Source organism: Podarcis pityusensis, assembly GCF_964106645.2.
Source record: "Podarcis pityusensis genome assembly, chromosome: 9".
In the NCBI taxonomy this organism is placed as follows: Eukaryota; Metazoa; Chordata; class Lepidosauria; order Squamata; family Lacertidae; genus Podarcis; species Podarcis pityusensis.
In genome coordinates, this window is record NC_138034.1 from 58835134 (window position 1) to 58854020 (window position 18887).

General features: G+C 41.0%; 1 protein-coding gene across 3 annotated transcripts in view; it reads left to right on the forward strand.

The window, feature by feature from the left end:
• The window catches only part of UNC5C (unc-5 netrin receptor C), a 342182-nt gene that overhangs the window by 242468 nt on the left and 80827 nt on the right, over positions 1 to 18887 (forward strand). For 2 of the 3 annotated variants that reach the window (XM_081020744.1, XM_081020742.1), the window contains exons 5-7: positions 12407 to 12587; positions 15475 to 15642; positions 17841 to 18005. In XM_081020744.1, the coding sequence (XP_080876870.1) occupies positions 12407 to 12587; positions 15475 to 15642; positions 17841 to 18005 (514 nt within the window). The remainder of the gene's footprint in view (positions 1 to 12406; positions 12588 to 15474; positions 15643 to 17840; positions 18006 to 18887) is intronic. The other variant, XM_081020743.1, reaches the window with a different exon arrangement.

Here is an 18887-nt window from a genome sequence, read left to right on the forward strand (position 1 = left end):
GATGGGGAACTACAAGAACTGTGCTGGAGGAAGAATTGAGGGAGAAGGGAAACGTAACCCCCCCCCCTGGGAACCGGGGTGATTGAAGAGAGAGCCTGGTGAAAAGAGTCGGAGATTTTGACAGCTGTCAAAGTAGCTGTCAAAGTCGGAAAGCAGAGAGGATTTTATTATGAGAACTTTGCTGGTTAAATTTGTTACAATTTGCTACAACCCGTTAAAACTTGGATACAAAATGGCGAAAATATGGATAACAATCGGACTTTTGGACTAGAGAAAACAAAGTTACAACAATCCCCCTAGAGGAGTTTCGGGACATTACAAAGATGGTCGTAAGTGGAAAAATACCATTGGAATTTTACAGGACTGGTTATCTTCTGGGAAAGCTGCAAAACGGAAATAATATTTTGTCTACAGGGTGTTCAGCTAAAGGAGACAATAGAATTTTCTATTGAAGAAAGGAAGGGACTGAACGCAAGTTTTTGTTCCTGAATAACAATAATCCCTGCAGAGTTACTAAACTTCTGAATTAGAACGTTTCAGCAGCGGAACAAGAGGAAATTGGACTACAACTTGGAAAGAACAATGGGGGGAGTTTTATTAAAGATTTGAAGTTAAATGTCTTAAAAAAATAACTATAAAAAGAAAAAGCCAGCAAGGAGTTGGGGGAAATAGGTGATTTATGGACTTTAAGAATTCCAGGCAGATAACATGGTTTGGTGGTCAGGGGGAAATTAAACCGGGGACAGGGGGGGGAGAACTAAAATCCAAAGGCTTGTCAACTTTTTTTTTTTCTGAATTTGCTCTTTTTCATCTATTATATTTTTTATTTCTTATTTCTTATATTTCTATTGTGTGGGGTGTCCTTATCATTAAAAAAAGGGAAATTGTGGAATGAAAATGGGGTGGGCCCTGGGGAGAGAACTTTTGTCTTTTATTAAGGGTATTGATGAGGAGTGTATAAATTTTAAATTCGAATAATGGTCTAAACAAATTAAGTTTTAATTAGAACTGAGAGCTTGTGGAGCCAACAATATGAAAGGGGAATATGGTAGGGGTGGGGGAAGGGGGGAGTCCCGGAAAGTGGATGTATGAAAATAAGGCTTTGAATGTACTTTAATCTTTACTTTCTGTATTTTTGAAAATCTTAATAAATATCATTTAAAAAAAAAAAAAAAAAAAAAGAACAGACCTCCAGAATGAATTAAGTTCTTAACCCAAAGTACCACTGTAAACGATTAATACAAAAACAACAAAACAATACTCCCCTTCCCACAGAAACATTTGAAAGGCTGTAGAATATTACTCAGCCAGAGGCCTGGTTGAAGAAGAATATTTTTGCCTGGTGCCTAAAAATATGTATTGAAAGCGCCAGGTGAACCTCCCTGGAAAGAGCATTCCACAAAGGTGGACAAACAGCCCCAAAAGGAGCACGACGTGATGTGTCCCACCAGGGGTACTACCTGTCCACTAACACCCCACACCCCCTGCAATGGATGAAGGGGAAGGGAATAATAATTAGTTTGAGGCAGGGTTCATCCAGGAACACATGAAGTGGTAAACAGGACGACAGCACCTCTGAGTGTGTACAGACTTCATTTCTGCATTTAGTAAACAAAGTCTGTCCTAGCTGCAGAATCTGGGATGAGTTGAAGAAGGCTTCTAAGCTGGAAAACATTCTTTCTACGAAAACCCTGAGCCTTCCCATCATGTCTCATAAAAATGCATCGCGGACTGAACTCTAGAATGATCATCCCCAGAGCTGGCCTGTTAATAGCTGCCGTTTTTCCAGACCATGCAACATATTAATTCACTTTGTCAAGCAGAAGAGATTGATGTCTGCAAGCTAATTGTCTGTTAAACCTATTTGTACTGCAGTCGGGGCAGACACCAATTAACACTTGGTGGGTCCCAGAGTCATCTGTGCAGTAGCTATTCTGAATAATTCTGTTAATGGCTTCTGCCCACCTACATCCCTCCACCTTACCTTGCCTTCCAACTTTTCTTTTTCTTTTTTATTTTCTTGCTTGTTTCTGAAGCCAGGAGGGGGAGATCAAACACCCAGATTGGAGATTAGCCTAATAGAGCTTCTGTATAGACTCCTTCCAATGCTATTAAAGGAACAAAGGACCAAACACAAATGAGCATGAATACCTTAATGTGGCGTTTTACTGCTGCCACTAGCTGTAACTGGAGAGATAAAGTGATGAAAGATAACTGGGTTGGTTGAAGGATTACATGATTATTTTAATTTTGGAGATGAATGCACGCTTTGTTTAAGGCTATACTCATTTGCTTGAAAGACTTTTATTATAATAGCACAGTTAACTGAGTAAGAAGTAGCTGTGGGAAGTCAGACAACTAGCTATGCCCCTGACTTCGGAAGTCAAGCCATATAATGTATTCAACACAGTCACGTGTTACTAGTTGGTCTTATTTTATGGAAGGTGGTTGACCCTCCTTCAATGTAGGTTTTTAAGCAGAGCTTGGATGGCCATCTGCCAGTGATGGTTTAGTTGTAATTCCTGCATTGCAGGGGGTTGGAGTGTATGACCCTTGGGGTCCCTTAAAACTCTATAATTCTGTTATTTTATGGTTACATTAAATGGCTACATTTTATGGTTACCTTTCCACCAAGGAGCTTAAGGTAGCATACATGGTCCCCACCATTTTATCCTTGCAACAATCCTGTGAGGTGGGATAGGCTGACAGACTGTGATTTTCCCAAGCTTCGTGGCTCAGTAGGGATTTGTTCCCTGGTCTACCAGCTCCCAGCTCAAGACTCTAACCATTACTTCCTGTTCCACTTAGCAGAAAAGTAAACCCAATAGCCTAGCATATTTAAATGTGCACTTTTTCCATTAAAAAGTGTATTTTTTTGTCTTAAGCTGCATCACATTTGGAAAAGTGCAAAATGCAGTAGACAGCTATGTTCTGAGCTTCACTTTGGTCTAAGAAGTGTAGATCAGCTCATTTCATAGAGGAAGTTGTAAAGAATGAGTTACTTAAGAATCCCTAGTCCATCATGAAACACTGGATAATGACAAATGGCAGGACATATCTTCTTATTCAGAAGACTGAGATGTACAGCAGTGAAAGTGTGGGTTTGCTCTGCCTCCAGATTCCCAGACTATCCCTGCTCCTTTGACTTCCTTGCTGACTTCCCTATCTCTTTAAAGTTTGGACTGATGCATCTTAGGTCACATCCTGTGCACAACTTCCTCCTCCTCACACTTCTCTATCAAACCTCAAGATGAGAGGTCTTATTGAATCTATCCTCAGAGAACAAAAGAGCAAGCATGTCTGCTTTGTCTTCTCTAGATTAGTTAGGTTGGAACTAGAAACCTTGTCTATTGAAGTTATACACTTCCTATAATAAGCAGCTTTATTGTTTTCTAAGTCTACAATATCTCTCTGTGTATGATTATCACAAGTAAAGTCTACTGTCTACCCAAATGCACAGGCCACACACTGCACTCTTCGCATACCAAAGGGCTCAGTTTCAATACTGCTTGCTTCCTCTCTACTCTCCTTGGATGAGCCTAAAGAGCCGACTGGTCTTCAGGACTGTGCCTGTTGCATCTAGCTGCTAGCCACTCCTGAAATTCAAAGTGATCTTTTGTACAGGAAGCTACACCACTGTTTCCATCTTTCCTTCCAGCCCTTGTCCAGATGGGCGTTGGCTGCTCTGTGTTGGTTTCCCATTGTAAGGCAATGTAAAGATGCAGTTGCTTTACTTTTGTGTGAACTGTATTCTGGAGCCAGCGGGAGCTCTAGAAGCTGCCATTCCCAAGACCCAACACATAGGAGGAGCTGGCTAGCAGCCAGCTACAGTTTCTAAAAGCAGCAACAGCTCAGCTTGAGTTGAGGCTTCACTGAAACATAGCATTTGTTTGAGTGGATTGGATTTGCAGGCCTTGTAAGAGACAGCCAAATCCAAATGAATGGGTGTGTGTTAGGAATTCTACACATTGCCCAGAAGGCCTAGAGTCAAAGCCAGATTCATTATTCTGGGTAGCTTGAAGCCAGGAAAGGCAACAGACGATTTGTTCAGCCAATGGAAAAATCAACTCAGCATCTCTTTCACAAGTATTAGTGCAGCAGCAATCCAGCAGCTGATGAAGGAAAAGGTTAATGTTGTAGGAAGAATGGCAAAAGCAATGTGAAATTTCCAGTCGCTCTGGCTTTTTTCTACCAACATCACTGGTTGCTTAACCATAGTTAATGAATCTATGTATAGCACCATGGTTAAGGGTTATGTTGGCAGGTTTTCCTTCTTAACCCAGGATCTGAAGTCAGATGATTGTTCTACCTACCCAACTCTTTCTTTCTGAATATGGATTTTGTTATTTTCAAGAAAATAACAATTGACTAACTGAGAGACCAGCAAGCAGCAGCAGCAACAGTGGAGTACATTATTTAAGTATTCCAAATTATGTACAGTCGAGGCCAAAAGTTGAGGCAGAGCCAGCAATAAAAGGTATATAACAATATCAGTCCACAACTGGGCACCTGTTACATCCAAAAAGTATCATGGGGGAATGGAGATTGAAGAGATATCCTTTCCTACTTCTCCTCCTAAAAGCTCAAGGTGGCATACATGGCTCTTCCCCTCCCCATTTTATCCTCATAACAGCCCTGTGGGGTAGGTTGGACTGAGAAACAATGACTGGCTCAGTCAGCCAGTGAGTTTCATAGCTGGGCAGGGATTTGAGTCCTGGTCTCTCTGGTGCTTGTCCAACACTCTTTCCGCTATGCCACACTGGCTCTACTATATTGGAAAAAAATACACATTTCTTTTTATGACACGAAGACACATCAAATTTAAAGGTCTAGATTGTTGTCATAGCATGTAAACTGGGGCAGGAGGTGCAGAAAAATGACGGCTAACTTCCTCACAGTATGTTTCTGGTCTGAACTAGATGGCACCACTAAAAATTTGTGATTCTCTTAGTTCCTTCCAAGGAAAACCTTAACCCAACCTTGGGCATTAGAGCCCTAATTGAAAGTGGCATATAGTCAGTGGCAGTGTGGATCCATTTGTGTTGGGTTTCCAGAGTGGGTGTCTTTAACAGTATTGCCCCAGCGAAGAGTGCGGTCTTAGATACTCTTTAAACAAGGTCCTACCACCAGTAGTCCTCTGAGAAAGACAAGCCTGTGTTCTCTCTTTTTTCTTTCTAGGACACATACTGATCCTTCCAAAGTAACACAGCCAAGTTATTAGCAATTAATTCATTTTCTCTTTGCTTCTACTCTTTTCAAAGATGCCCGAATCTCATTGGGAGTGAGGAACGGTCTCTGAGTGAGGCAGACTCATCAAATTAACTCCTAGCAATAAGGTTATAGATCAAACATCAGTGAGATCTAAGATTAGTTAATATGCCATAAGCAGCTAAATGAAGTTTTGCATTGGAATGTGTGATTCGCTGCACCTTCAACAAGGGGATAATTGCTTCGCTAATTATAAAGGGGCTTCTTCTCCCTAAGAGTTTAATTGCAGAACATCAGCTGTAAAACTTGGTGACCCAATTGGGCTTCAAAACTGCCATTGTACCTGCTTAAATCCAGTTAGATGTGGGTGAGGGGAGGGATAGGGGGCAGTTACTGTGGTGTCGAGCAATCACATTTGCTTGTGAAGCTGGGATGAGCGTGACTCAAATTCTGCTCAGCTGGCATTGTCTGGGCAGAAAGCTCAGAGCAGCCTGGGACTTATCCAAATATGCAGCATCAGGTGGCTGCTGTGTCTAATTGATTGTTAATATAACTGCTGTTTGCTTTGTTTGATGAGAGTGGCTCTTGTTTTTTTCCTCTTTTCTTTCTCTGCCGTTATCCCTTAATTGGAACTCCTGTGTGTATGCATTTCTATGCAGGTGCTCTTGTCGCCCTGGCTGTGTTTTGTATTCTGTTCAGAAAGGGGAAAGCTTTTATAAGGCGAGTGGAACACTAGAGGCAGAGATGCCTGTGAATACTGATAGGGCAGGAAGTGGCGCTGTCACTTGCAAAGCTGTGTGACACCTATTGTGGGGGATCATCTGGAAGGTATCAGTAGGGCAGAGAAGGCAAGGAGGTTCTGCAGAGCTGCTGTGTATGTTTTAATAGTTACAGAGGATAAGTTCAGAAACGGAAACTTTGGCTGCAGCTGAGGAATGGGTCACTTACCACTTTCCTGTTCTGCACACTGCTTCCTTTGCCCCACCTTCTGAAGACTTCCAGACCAGGGCTCTCAGCAACGGGTCGCAGTCTGCACTCTTGCTAACTCAAGGCAGACAAGCAACAGAGTAAGAGGGCAAGAGCATAGACTGAGGAGCAATGGAGGCGAGGTTGTTCCAACGCTCAGCTGGGTGACTTGAGTGGCGAAGAAGCTGCAGCGCCAGAAGGGGTTTCCCCACATGAAATAAAACAAAACAGTTAGGAAAGAAAGGAATAAAGGGTGAGAATCTTGGTGCTTCAAGCAGCAACCTCTTTTACCTGCCACCACCTGAAAACCCGTGTGAGATAGCACTGGGCTACTCCTTTCACTTGCCCCACTAGGCCCCCTCCTCCTGAAAGCCTCCTGCCCTTTCACCACTTTCTGTTATGAATTTCCTGCTCTGTTCAACTAGCTGCTGCCTTCCCTTGTTCCTCTCTGTTTTTTCTAAACCACCATCAGATTTTGCCCTGCCTTCTTTTGCTTGGCCCTTGCTTTTGGTATATCTTTACTGGGACTTCTGCTTCATCTCCTTCTTAGGAAATTGTCTGAATCTGCTCCCTGGGTGGATGAGGGCAGGTCCCAAATTATCCTCTTTGGATTTATTTCTATTGGGCCCTGCTTATGTCAGGTTCCTCCATTCCAGGTTCCTTTAGGTGTGTTCACCCATGGTCCTGTAAACCAGTACAAGCTGTCTGTACACATGCACACTGTTTGTGTGAAAGAGTGTATGCTTGTTGATATGTATAGCTCAAATACCGTGTAAATAGACTGTATACTCATTGAATGTTACAAGTGAATAACTGTACAAGCATACAGCTCACCTACTGTGGGCAGAGAAACAGCCTGCACACTCATTGAACATTATATGTGATGGATTAAGAGTACAGCTCAATTATCCATCTACACCAGTATACAGTGTGTACACTTGTTGATATTACATGTGAAAAACTTTGAGTATACAGTTCAACTATTGTGTGCGCAGATGCTCAGATTATACACTTTTTGAATGTGATGTATGAACACCTTTCTTGCATGTCTCTCCTGCTTCATCAGCTCTTAACCCGGTTCCAGTTGCCTTTACCAGCTGTACTTTCTCACTGTTCCTTCCAGTAAGATCCTTTGATGAATTCCTTTAGCTTGTTGGAAGCTGTGATGATGAAATTAATTTTAGTAACAGTTTTAACTCCCTCAATGTTTTTTTAGTCTGCTGTGTTATATTTGTTAGTGTTTTAATTTGTTGTTGTCAGCTGCCTTGAGTTCTGCTGAGGAAGGATAGGATAGAAATGCTTTAAATATATATATATATATATATATATATATATATATATATATATATAACTATTTTCCCACCTAGTAGGGAAAATGGCAAATTCATGTTTATTAGAGTTAAGACAGAGCATGCTCAGCGGTTGTCCTGTTTTCCAGGATGGGTGCCAAACTGTTGCTTGTGTGAACAGATAACAAAGTAAAACCCTGTTATCATTTCACACTGTGAGGGTTGCCTCCGTATGTTGTACCTGGTGATGAGGATAAGCTGCTTCCCTGATTCTTAATATGCTATAAGCAGGAGTGTGGCTGGAAAATGACTACCTATGGAATTATGAAATTGTTTTGATGCTGATAGGAGGACTGGGTTGCAGCAGGCAGAAAGCACTTCATTGCTAATTATATTGATGATCACAAAAAGTGTGCACTGCAGCTGTTTGTGGCGCAAAGACATATGGCACGGTTAGAAGCTTGGTAGCACCTGAAAAACCCACTGCCAAACCTTTGAAGAGCTAATTGAAATTGTCTCGCATCCTGATAAAGCTCGTTCCACCAGACATTGTTCAGTGCTTAAGTTTAAATGCAAAATAAGGTTTCATTATATGATGTGCATGTATATTCTAGCAGGCCCAAATGATAGGCAAATCATTTTCTCCTGTGAGGAGGTGTGCTTCTTTTAAGAATGCAACAGTCCATGATTTGTATACAGATTTATATTTTCAAAGGTTAAAAATTAAATATACGCCACCTAATCAACTGGTGTGACTTTTAAGTAGACTATGCAAAACCTAAAACTAATTTGCTTTGCCTGCCCTCAATTCATTATTTTAACATTAAACAGTTGCTCAAAATGTTCTACAGACCTGATTAGGGCCATGCAAGGGAGCCCTTGTGACAATTGTGGGTTTTTCTCCCTTGCTGATGGCTGTTGGTCTCACATTTCATGTTGGGTGACATGTGGCAGGTTCCCTCAGTTAATTAGAACAAATGTGCCAATTATGTTAATATATCTTCCGATGCCAATCAGTGAATAATTAGAGACAACACATCTGTCTCCCACCAGGGAGTAGGAGAGAGTGAGCGAGAGAAAGCAGGAACTACAAGGTGCAAAGTGCTCTAAATTGCTGCCACAGTGGATTGTGCATTTCTTCCCTATGAATGCAGTGTCATGAAAGCATTGCACATGCTTTAGCAATACTGTGTGTGGTGTGTGTGTGTGTGTGTGTGTGTGTGTGTTCACACACAGGGAGGGCATGAAGTTGCATGCAATCACATTTTCCTTAGGCTGACATATTGGAAGAATTATCCAGGTGTTTTGTTACAGTGAAAATTCTGCAGCAGCACTGTAGTATTTATGGTGTTAGGGTGTTGGGACCCTGTGGGTGTCACAGCTGCTTCTTTATGGGCAATGGTGTGCATCAAAAAAGCAAAGGAGCTTCAGTGACTTATCTATTATGTTATCACTGTGCATGAAAGGTGCTCTAGCCTTTGTGGGCTAATTGTTCCCATATTGCAGATGTAGGTGAGGAGGGTGAGAGAATATATATGCATCTTTTAGCATGAAATTTTGGCATGGTTGAGAGATACGTTAATATTTTGCTCTCATTCAAAACTCCTTCAGTGTGATGTAGCCTGTGTGGTGTAGTGGTTAAGAGCAGTGGACTCGTAATCTGATGAACCAGGTTCGCATCCCTGCTCCTCCACATGCAGCTGCTGGGTGACCTTGGGCTAGTCACACTTCTTTGAAGTCTCTCAGCCCCACTCATCCCACAGAGTGTTTGTTGTGGGGGAGGAAGGGAAAGGAGATTGTTAGCCGCTTTGAGACTCCTTAGGGTAGTGATAAAGTGGGATATCAAATCCAAACTCTCTTCAGTTTCCTTTTGTGTGAGCCATGATTGGCTTACCACAAACAAGAAAATGTGTGAGCTCCTAGTGGGGAGTTTGTGGCTGCTTTGCTCCTGTGGTTGTTATGTGGTTGCATTGCACTAAGTTAAGCTATGGCTTGTGTTTGTGTTGCATCCAAACCCTGGCTCATGTTCCATATACTCTCTTCTAGACTAACTGTGAGCTGTGTGTCCTATGGTTTACAGCTCAAAATTTGTCTGGGAGAGTTAAACCATAAACATGAATTCAGGAAACATTGTTAAGTCAAACCATGGCTTGGCACAGCAGCAGAATGGCCAGGAAAGGACCAAAACAGCTGCCATGTTTTCTTTGGGAGCCCACACATTTGCTCATTCATACTAAGCCATAGTTTAGCTCAGTGTTACATGCAAACGAGGACAGTAGGGATAAAGAAATCCTGCTATCAGAGTCAGAAAACCTGGATTCATAAGCAGATGTGTTATTTACATATATATACCAGTTGCAATAACCTTCTTTTTAAAAATAGCAGCTGTGGAGGGCCCTGATCCAGATTGGCTCCATGGTATTGAGTAAGTAGGGCCTTAACCCTTTATCCATGGCACAACTGTTCTGTTAGAACAGAAGCTTCAATTAGCACCAAAATTAGAGGATATAAATCTGATGACATCACAGGGGTGTCTAATCTAAAGAAGCATAAAGCATAGAAATATAGTAATATGGAGCTCCTAAATTACTGAAATATGTGAAAATATAGATGAAGCAGGACTTTTTATTGCAAATTGTCCTTCATTTTCCTGAGGTAATTGCAATGTGCATTTTCTATCTGGAGCAATTGTTGTTTGCCTTATATAGTACTATTACCAGTGGCATTATGGCTCTCTCATTTTTTAAAGGCCCTACAAGTAGATCTGGTGGTTTTGGTCAAAGCCCCAAGGAGCTTAAAATGCAATATCCTGTCTTTTATGATAAATTATACACATAAAACAGTGGCAAATGGTTTGAATTTTTATCCTCTGAGTGTGTATCCAGCATTTTAGAAGAAATTATAACAGAGCTCTGATGAAGAAGGCATAGCAAGGCTTGATTTTGAGAAACATTAGGAAAGAGATGGAACCATAGGAGGGAAGTTAGCCTAAGGTACAGGAGAAAATGGCAAACATCATTAGAGAGGTTTTTCCAATCATCTTCTTTTATGTGGCTCTGCCCCATATCTCAACTCCATCTTGTCTTTCTTGTGGCTTTGTGCAGCTGTGCTTACGTTATCTGGGTTCTCAACATACCTTGAGCCAGTTTTCCTGTATTATTACATCTACAATGGGCAGTATTTGGTTTTACTGTACTTTTTAATAAAGTTAATTTTGTACTTCATTTTGTACTCGTACTCATTCACTTGGGAGTAAGCCCCATCAAACCCTGTAGGACTTATTTCGAAGTAGATATGTATTGGGTTACATCATTAGTGTTTGCTTCTCTGTATTTAGTTTCCATATTTGAAAAGCACTGTCGTTATATTGGTATGATTTTTGCAGCAAAGTGTGCAAAGTATTTTGGTTTCCTTGTACTTTGTGGTAACAAGTATGTAAACAACAACTAAGTATCATCCTTCTTTAACAAATAAGGATCATAGATAAGTTTGTTATATAGAAGTCCATTTCATTAAATTCTGTTGGACACCCCACCATATCACTAGGCAGAGGGAGGTAGCTACCTTGGGTACAGATGTCAGAAAAAGGAAGCAGTTCTGCCAACATCTGCTGAGTCTCTAACTAGCCTCTTCTACACCTCTTAAGCTACTCAGCTGCCTTTAGGCACCACAGTGGTGAGGATTGCAGGTGATGTGCATGCCTACCTATGGACAAGGCTTTGCACATTCGCACCAAATGATCATGTATGGGATGATCATGTATGGGATAGAACACTCGGTTCAAATATGCATATTCCTGCCTTGGAGTAATCATTCCTTTGGTGGGACTTAACTGGTTCTAGCAAGGAATGAATCAGGCTTTGTGTTACTGAAAACGGGAGAGGCTTACTGCCTATATGCTCATAGTGTTTTCTGTGACTGAAATAAGATGGAGCAGGCTTCGTTGGCTTCCAGTCTCCTTGGAAAGATGTTCAAATGGTTTAGGGTAAAGGGGATGTTTGTCAGGACAAACCGGGTCTTTATTAGTAGTGAGACCCTTCTGTGTTCCATTGGGTTGGCCAGGGGCTGAGAATATTTCTGTTTTCCTTCGTTTCATTAAATTGCTGGGCACAAATTCCAATGATCCAGTGACATGAAGGCACTGCTTTGATCCATCCTGGGTCTCTAAAGCATGCTCAGTTCAAAAGCAAATAAGCCACTGAATGTTCAGCCAAGTTATGCTAGACTAGCTTACCTCAGGCAGCTCTGGGAGAATGGGGTGCTTCTCTGGAGTGGAAATGAATGGAATATTGTATAGCTAGAGAACGCATGTCTATATCTTTAACTATTTCCCTCTGTTTGTCTATAAACATTTTTTAAAATGTTCGTATAAAGATTAGGAGTGTTAAGTTGCAACTGTGGCTAATATGCTTGTAGCATATATAGTAGAATCTATGCACACATTATCCTTGTTTTTACATCTGAACACAAGATGTTTTACTTGTAAAATGCTTTGGGTTTATGTCTACAAATGTAATATGTGAGTGAGGCAGATTTGCAAGCCTATAGCATTGTGAGCACACTCAGCCAAGATGCATCATTTATTGTAACGTTCTTTGATTCTATCTGTATTGTACATTTTTATTGCTAGACACTCTAAGAGTATTGCCAAAGGGCAGGGTAGGAATGCAGTAGTTCCCCTACACATTTTGCTTCATATTTTCCTTTTCAGGAGGCCTATTGACTTACATTTATATATGCAAAAGCTCAGAGTGCCATCTGTTTCTGTCTCTTGGTGGCCCTGTATGTAGACAATACTGTACTGAGTTAGATGGACCAGTTTTTTGATTCAGTAGAACAGCCTCCTACATTTCTAGTCTTCTGATATAGATATTAATTTTAAAAAACCCCACTGCATGCTATTTATGGTAGGGGCTGCTGACCTTCCCTGTGAATCTCAACAGGTAGAGTGGCTGAAAAATGAAGAGGTGATTGATCCCGTTGAAGACCGGAATTTTTACATCACTATTGACCACAACCTGATCATAAAGCAGGCGCGCCTCTCTGACACAGCCAATTATACTTGTGTTGCCAAAAACATTGTGGCCAAGAGGAAGAGCACGACTGCTGCTGTCATTGTTTATGGTAAGGGGAAATGGTTTTGCCTCACAATGAAACTACAGCTTGATCTACCAAATTAATACAGTGAGTTGTACCATCCAGCTGGCTATTTCTCTACAGGACCTGGCAAGCAGAATATGCATATGATCACATGGCTGTCAGCTAAAATGTATATCCCTTGGAAAGGCCTTCTTGGACAAGGGGGACACGTGTGTATGTGTATTTAGGGATTTATATTTTGCCTTTTTGCAAATGACTAAAGGTGGCTAAGCTAATCAATAGCATTAAAACAACAACAGCAAATAACAAAATCTGCAGATTAAACAAAGATAACCATAAAAACAGTGACACTAGTGAGCCATTAAAACAGTTTGAATTAGAGTAGTTATCCTGAAAAGCAATCAAATGTCATTAAAACACTAGCAGAACACAATGGATATCTCTTCTCCAATAGCCACTTGCCCAACCAAAGATTGTACTTGATGGAGAGATCAAATGACCCAAACTGGTCTATAGACCTTGTCACCAACTATTTTTTGGACTAGCACTGCGTGGAATGGGATAAATCACAAAAGTTCTTGCCCTCTTCCCCTCCTCCCCAAACACAAAGCATGTGGACAATTGGCAAATGTTTCAGCATCTCAAATTTCACTGCACAACTCTATGGCAGTGTTGTCATAAAGCTACACTGATCCTCTAAATCATGAAGTCTTTCTGCTTCGTCACGAAATCCAGGCAAATCCATCTATGCAATCCACTTATTAAGCATCCCTACATATAATGCCCCCAGTGCAGAACTGCCATACCACATATAAGTTTCCCAGTGGGCTCCATGTGGCTGGAACAATGTACGTATAAACTGTCCTTTGTTGTCTACTAAAGTGAGAAAAGTATTGTGAGGATAAAACCTAGCTCTAGTGGTACCATAGATGATCCTTGTTGCTTTTATCACAATCAGTTTAATTACAAGACAGATTATGCTAGAACTTTTATTTTGCAGGTAGGGCAGCAGTTTCGCTTAATTGTAAGCAGTTGTCTCAGTGAAGTCACAGTGAGGGCTTTTCATTCCTCTTTCTGTGAGGAAAATGGTTGAATACAGCTAATTAGCAGTATTTGTGATACAAAGGAGGCCCAACAGACGCACACAGCATAGTTCAGCTGGAGAGCACAATAGCATGCAGAAACAGAAGCAAGGCTCAGCACACACCATATATAATTATTCTTTCCAAACACAAAGAGTTTGACTAGGTAGGTGAAACTTCATCACCTGTTGCTGAAATGCTGTGAGGAATAGGGGATTGGAGTCGAAAACCCAATAAGCCTACCTAAGATACTTTTTGCATGAGCTCACACCTCTATGACAAAGACTGTCAGTGAATTAAGGAAAACAGCCATTCGATCCTATACAGAAGCCAGTGGTCAAGGTTGTTGGAGGCTAAGTTCAGCAACATCTAGAGGGCCTTATGCTCTCTACCCTTGACCTACGGCATGCTGCAAATGAGGATAGACACCGGTGCAGGAATGAGTAGAGCAAAGGTGCACTGAGTTATTTTTGTTTTCCAACAGAGCATGTAGAGAATGGTGCTTTGTTTGCTAGTCGCACTGGATATCAGTTATTCCCAGTATCAGAGGCTTTGTGCATCTGAAAACCAGTTGCTGGAGAACATAAGTGGGGAGAGTGTGATGGTGCTCATACTCTGCTTGCAGGCTTCCCATGGGAAGCTGGTTGGCAACTGTGCAAATCAAAGGTTAGGTAGGTCTTTGGTCTGATCCAGAAGGAGTCTTCTTACAATCTCATTTTTAATCAAAACACAGTGAGCTGAAGAAATTAGTTCTTCTTGTTACTGTGGAATGCTGACGTCCCATGCCTTGCTTTTTTTCACATTTCATTACCAAGGCATAAAAATGGAACCAGTGGGAATATGCAGTCAATACTGCCTTTGGCCTGCAAGAATTAGAGCCTAGACCCCATATTACGTTCAACATGTGAGAGCAGCCTGGCGTTCTGCTGTTGAGAAATCTGAAGGCTTCCTAGGGAAGAGATAAAGGGAGATAAAGAACTTATAAACAGAAAGAGAGGTGACTAAGAGACCTTTTCTGTCTATGTGGTTGCATTCATTTTCAGCTTTCTCTGCCTTAAGGCAGGACAACCTTCAGAATTCTCAACAGGCTGTTGTCATGTGGTAAGCATTAATATTATTATACTAATTATTAAATTTCTATATTACTCTTCATCCAAAGATCACAGGGCAGTTTACAATATGAAAATGTAAAAATATATTCCATAATAACAAACTAAAACAATACACACACAACCCCGACATGCACAGTTTTAAAGGCTACAGATTGTTTAATTAGCCTCAGGCCTGCAAGAAGAGGAATATTTTTGCCTGGCACCATATAAGCACTGTTTAAAATGGGGAAGGGGAGAAAAGTTAACTGATAACAGAGTTGTGAATTAATGCTCCCTTAGAAAAGGAATTTTGTAATTAGGGTTGGTACATCTACTAGGGGAGGGATACATTACTCATTTGCATTTGCTGATTCATTTAATTAGAATTCATAAATTGTGTGCCAGTGTTCCACATATCAGCTGGGATGGAAATAAAGATCAGCTGAATCACTACCCTAATTGTAGTGCACTTAACTGAGGAGTTTAGCAGGCTATTGGAAACCAAAAGGGAAATTGCATGCAATACATAAGAGTGAGGAGCTTAGGCTTTTAAGAAGCACCAGTTCATGTGTATAGATAACTAAAGCGATTAAGCTCCAACATTCACCATAGCTGGCTTAAAAGAGAGGCCAACACAGTACATGAAATAGTAAAAGCGTTAGGATTCCTGTGAAATCTCAGTGTTCATTGACTTATATACCCTGCCTTTGAGCCTTCTCTATTTCTCTGTCTTCTCAGTCAATGGAGGATGGTCGACCTGGACAGAGTGGTCTGTCTGCAACAGCCGTTGTGGAAAAGGCTCCCAGAAGCGCACAAGAACCTGTACCAACCCTGCTCCACTCAATGGAGGTGCCTTCTGTGAAGGCCAAAGTTTGCAGAAAATAGCTTGTACCACATTGTGTCCAGGTATGTCAAATATAACTCTGATCCGTCCACTTCTGTATATTTTGTTTCCATCTTGTTCTTCTAGCAAGCTTTTGGGAGATAACTGTTTTCTTGTTCCCCCCTCCCCTCCCTTTCAGCGGGTAAATGTTTCATTCTGTTATATAAATGCACAGAATGGTGTGCAAACAGCAGTAGGTTCATTCCAATTATTGCACAAAGCTTACCCACCATCTCTGTTCTTTGTAATTTGCAATTTACGTAACATTTCAAAGCTCAAAATCTTAAGAGACTTAAGTCTTAGCTCTGTTGAAATCTCTGGAAGTAAACTGAAATTTAAGTATATAAAAGGATTCTGAGCAGTAAAGCTGAAAACAATATTTTAAGCTCTTGAGTGAAGACTTTTTTACCTGCCAGGACAAACAAGGGCATTCATAGGGGAACTTTCCCCCCTTCTTGCTACATTTTGGTCACCTTGCTCAAAGACTTGATATCCTGCTCACTAGAGATTTGACATTTTTGAATACTTATCGATATATTTTGTTTTAAAGCATATTTTAGATATTTTGTTTTTGTAAACTGCCTGAAGATTTTTTTTATAGTAAGCAATCTATAAATTGACTAGTAAAGAACATAATGAATAAATAGAGACTGGTAAACTCTCCACATCTCATTTGGGATTGACTTTGAAATAATCTGAGGTTCCACCCCTACCTCTAAAAACAAAATAAACACAAAGAAAGAACTTGGATAATTTTCTGAACCAACACAAGTCTCTGAAAATGACCCATCCTACCTATCTCCATCAGACCCAGAAAACACACACACACACACACACACACACACACACACACACACACCTGGCCAGTGACAACATGAACAGCAGTAGTATGTGTAGAATTGGGAGACGGGGAGGTCTGTCTACCTCCCCATCTTTCACCATGACTTTCTGGCTCTTGATAGCTGTAGTAACCTAAGCAATAGCACTTGGAATACTACAAATCTCAAAGACCACTGTGTCTCTCTCCCTAGTGCACTGTTATGTAGGGCTCTAAGATGATGGACAAAGAGAGGGCAAGTGTCCAACTTCTCATCTCCCTATGTGCTTCAGTTGCTTGTGATACTGCTGATGTTGTCCAAGTATGCAAAAGAAACAGAGAGCATGTTTGGCAGAGGAAACAGCCTAAAGGCAACAGTGTTTTGGGGTCAAGGAGGGTCGGAAATTTAGTGTCACTTCTGCCTCTGTGCTCAAATCTTGTGTGTTTGGATGGGGTGGCAAGTGAGAATTATGGTGCAGCTAATCAGGTTTATTAAATCTAATGAGTGACACAAACTCTAAAGATGAAGGTGTTAGCCCAGCAGCTTGCTATTAGACTGCTGCTTCTCATACTACAAGCATTTGTTAAAGCAGAAAGTCATCACTGTGGATAGTTGGGCTCAATCTTATCATGAAGTCAGTGACCACATCAGAGTCACTGATTGCTTCCATATACGCTTCATATTGGATGTTAAACATGATTTATGTTCGCACAAAGTTTGTGGAGGTGTTATACAATGTTAGCTGTTAGATTTCCTCCTATTTGTTTGCAGTGATGTAAGCAATTCTTATCCCACCACATTCTCCTTCACTTTTCTTTGATGTAAAAAGTACAGATTTTTATTTGGAAGAGGGTTTGTTGTACAACCCGAGTTTGCACAACCTGAATTTTCTGGGATGTGTTAAATCCCACCCAACAAATAGTGGGAATCTGGAAGTGTCCACTGAATCCGGGTGTTAGTAGCCGAATAGAAAGGGCTGCATATGTACATACGCTAGCAGCTTTCTGGGTGGAATTTGCTGTCCTTGAGCAATATGAATTAAATTTCAGATCACCGTAAGATTTCATTACAGCTAGGTACCCCCACAATCTAGGCTGTTCCTTAAACAAATAAGGCAAATGATCCAGAAAGAGACTGAAACAAAGCCCTTTAATATAGGCTTCAGAGTATTTTCAGACTAAAATAAATATCCTTGATATTGCATGATCTGTATTTTGGATAAATAAAATATCGGCTTTCTCAAATGTTGTACCACTCTTCATGCACAGCAGATTCGCATCTGGATTTTTTAGTTTTTTTTAAAAAAATGACTTTATAAACAAGTCTTTATTTGCATCTCTGCCTCTTGCCTCCCTCCCCTTCAAAATTGATTGATTTTTTTTTAATACTTTTTTCTGGAACAGTAGATGGAAGGTGGACACCGTGGAGTAAATGGTCTACCTGCGGAACAGAGTGTACCCACTGGCGCAGGAGGGAATGCATGGCCCCAGCACCAAAGAATGGGGGGAAAGACTGTGAAGGCCTTGTCTTACAGTCCAAGAACTGCACAGATGGTCTATGTATGCAGAGTAAGTAGAAGTACACGAATGCAGCTACACTGGCATTGTGATTTGTAGAAGAAAGAAACCCACTGAAAAAACAATTAAAGATTCAATATTCTAATACTATATTGCTGGAGTGGATCCAAAAAGGACCCTCCACTTTATGACAACACAGCGGTGGGTGGGAAACCCACAATCCTGCATTTAAAACATTTGGCAGAAGTTTCAGGAAAATGTCCTGCTCTGTGCTCCATTTGGGAAGAATTTCGACTGAAGCTTTGCTAGGCATGAAAGCCCATGCTTCCTTAAAAAAAAAGGTGCACAATTGCATGAGGGTTTTAACAGCAAATCCTTCATATTTTTATTTATTTATTTTTTCATCTCACCTTAATTTCTCCCTCCTGGGATTTGGACTTGCAAGCTTCAGTATGAGACCTGGCAAAGTTCTTGTGTGTCTTCTAGGTCCTGAGTGCAACTGCAACCTGAATAAATCTCAGCCTGGAAGTGCCTTTAGGCACTGGCTGGGCTAAAGTTCCCAACCTTACTAGATAAGTGCTAGTTTCTGCTTAGTGTATACCTCTATGTGATTGGTGTGGGTCTAGTCCTGCATGCGGATTTTTTTTAAAGGAAAGACTGTGGTCATGGTACTAGATTTCTGTTGGCACCTGTTCCTAAATACTTGTTTGATGACATATTCGTTTAGGCTACAATCCTCAGCACACCTATGAGGGAGGAGGAGGAGGAGTTTGGATTTGATATCCCACTTTATCACTACCCTAAGGAGTCTCAAAGAGGCTAACATTCTCCTTTCCCTTCCTCCCCCACAACAAACACTCTGTGAAGTGAGTGGGGCTGAGAGACTTCAGAGAAGTGTGACTAGCCCAAGGTCACCCAGCAGCTGCATGTGGA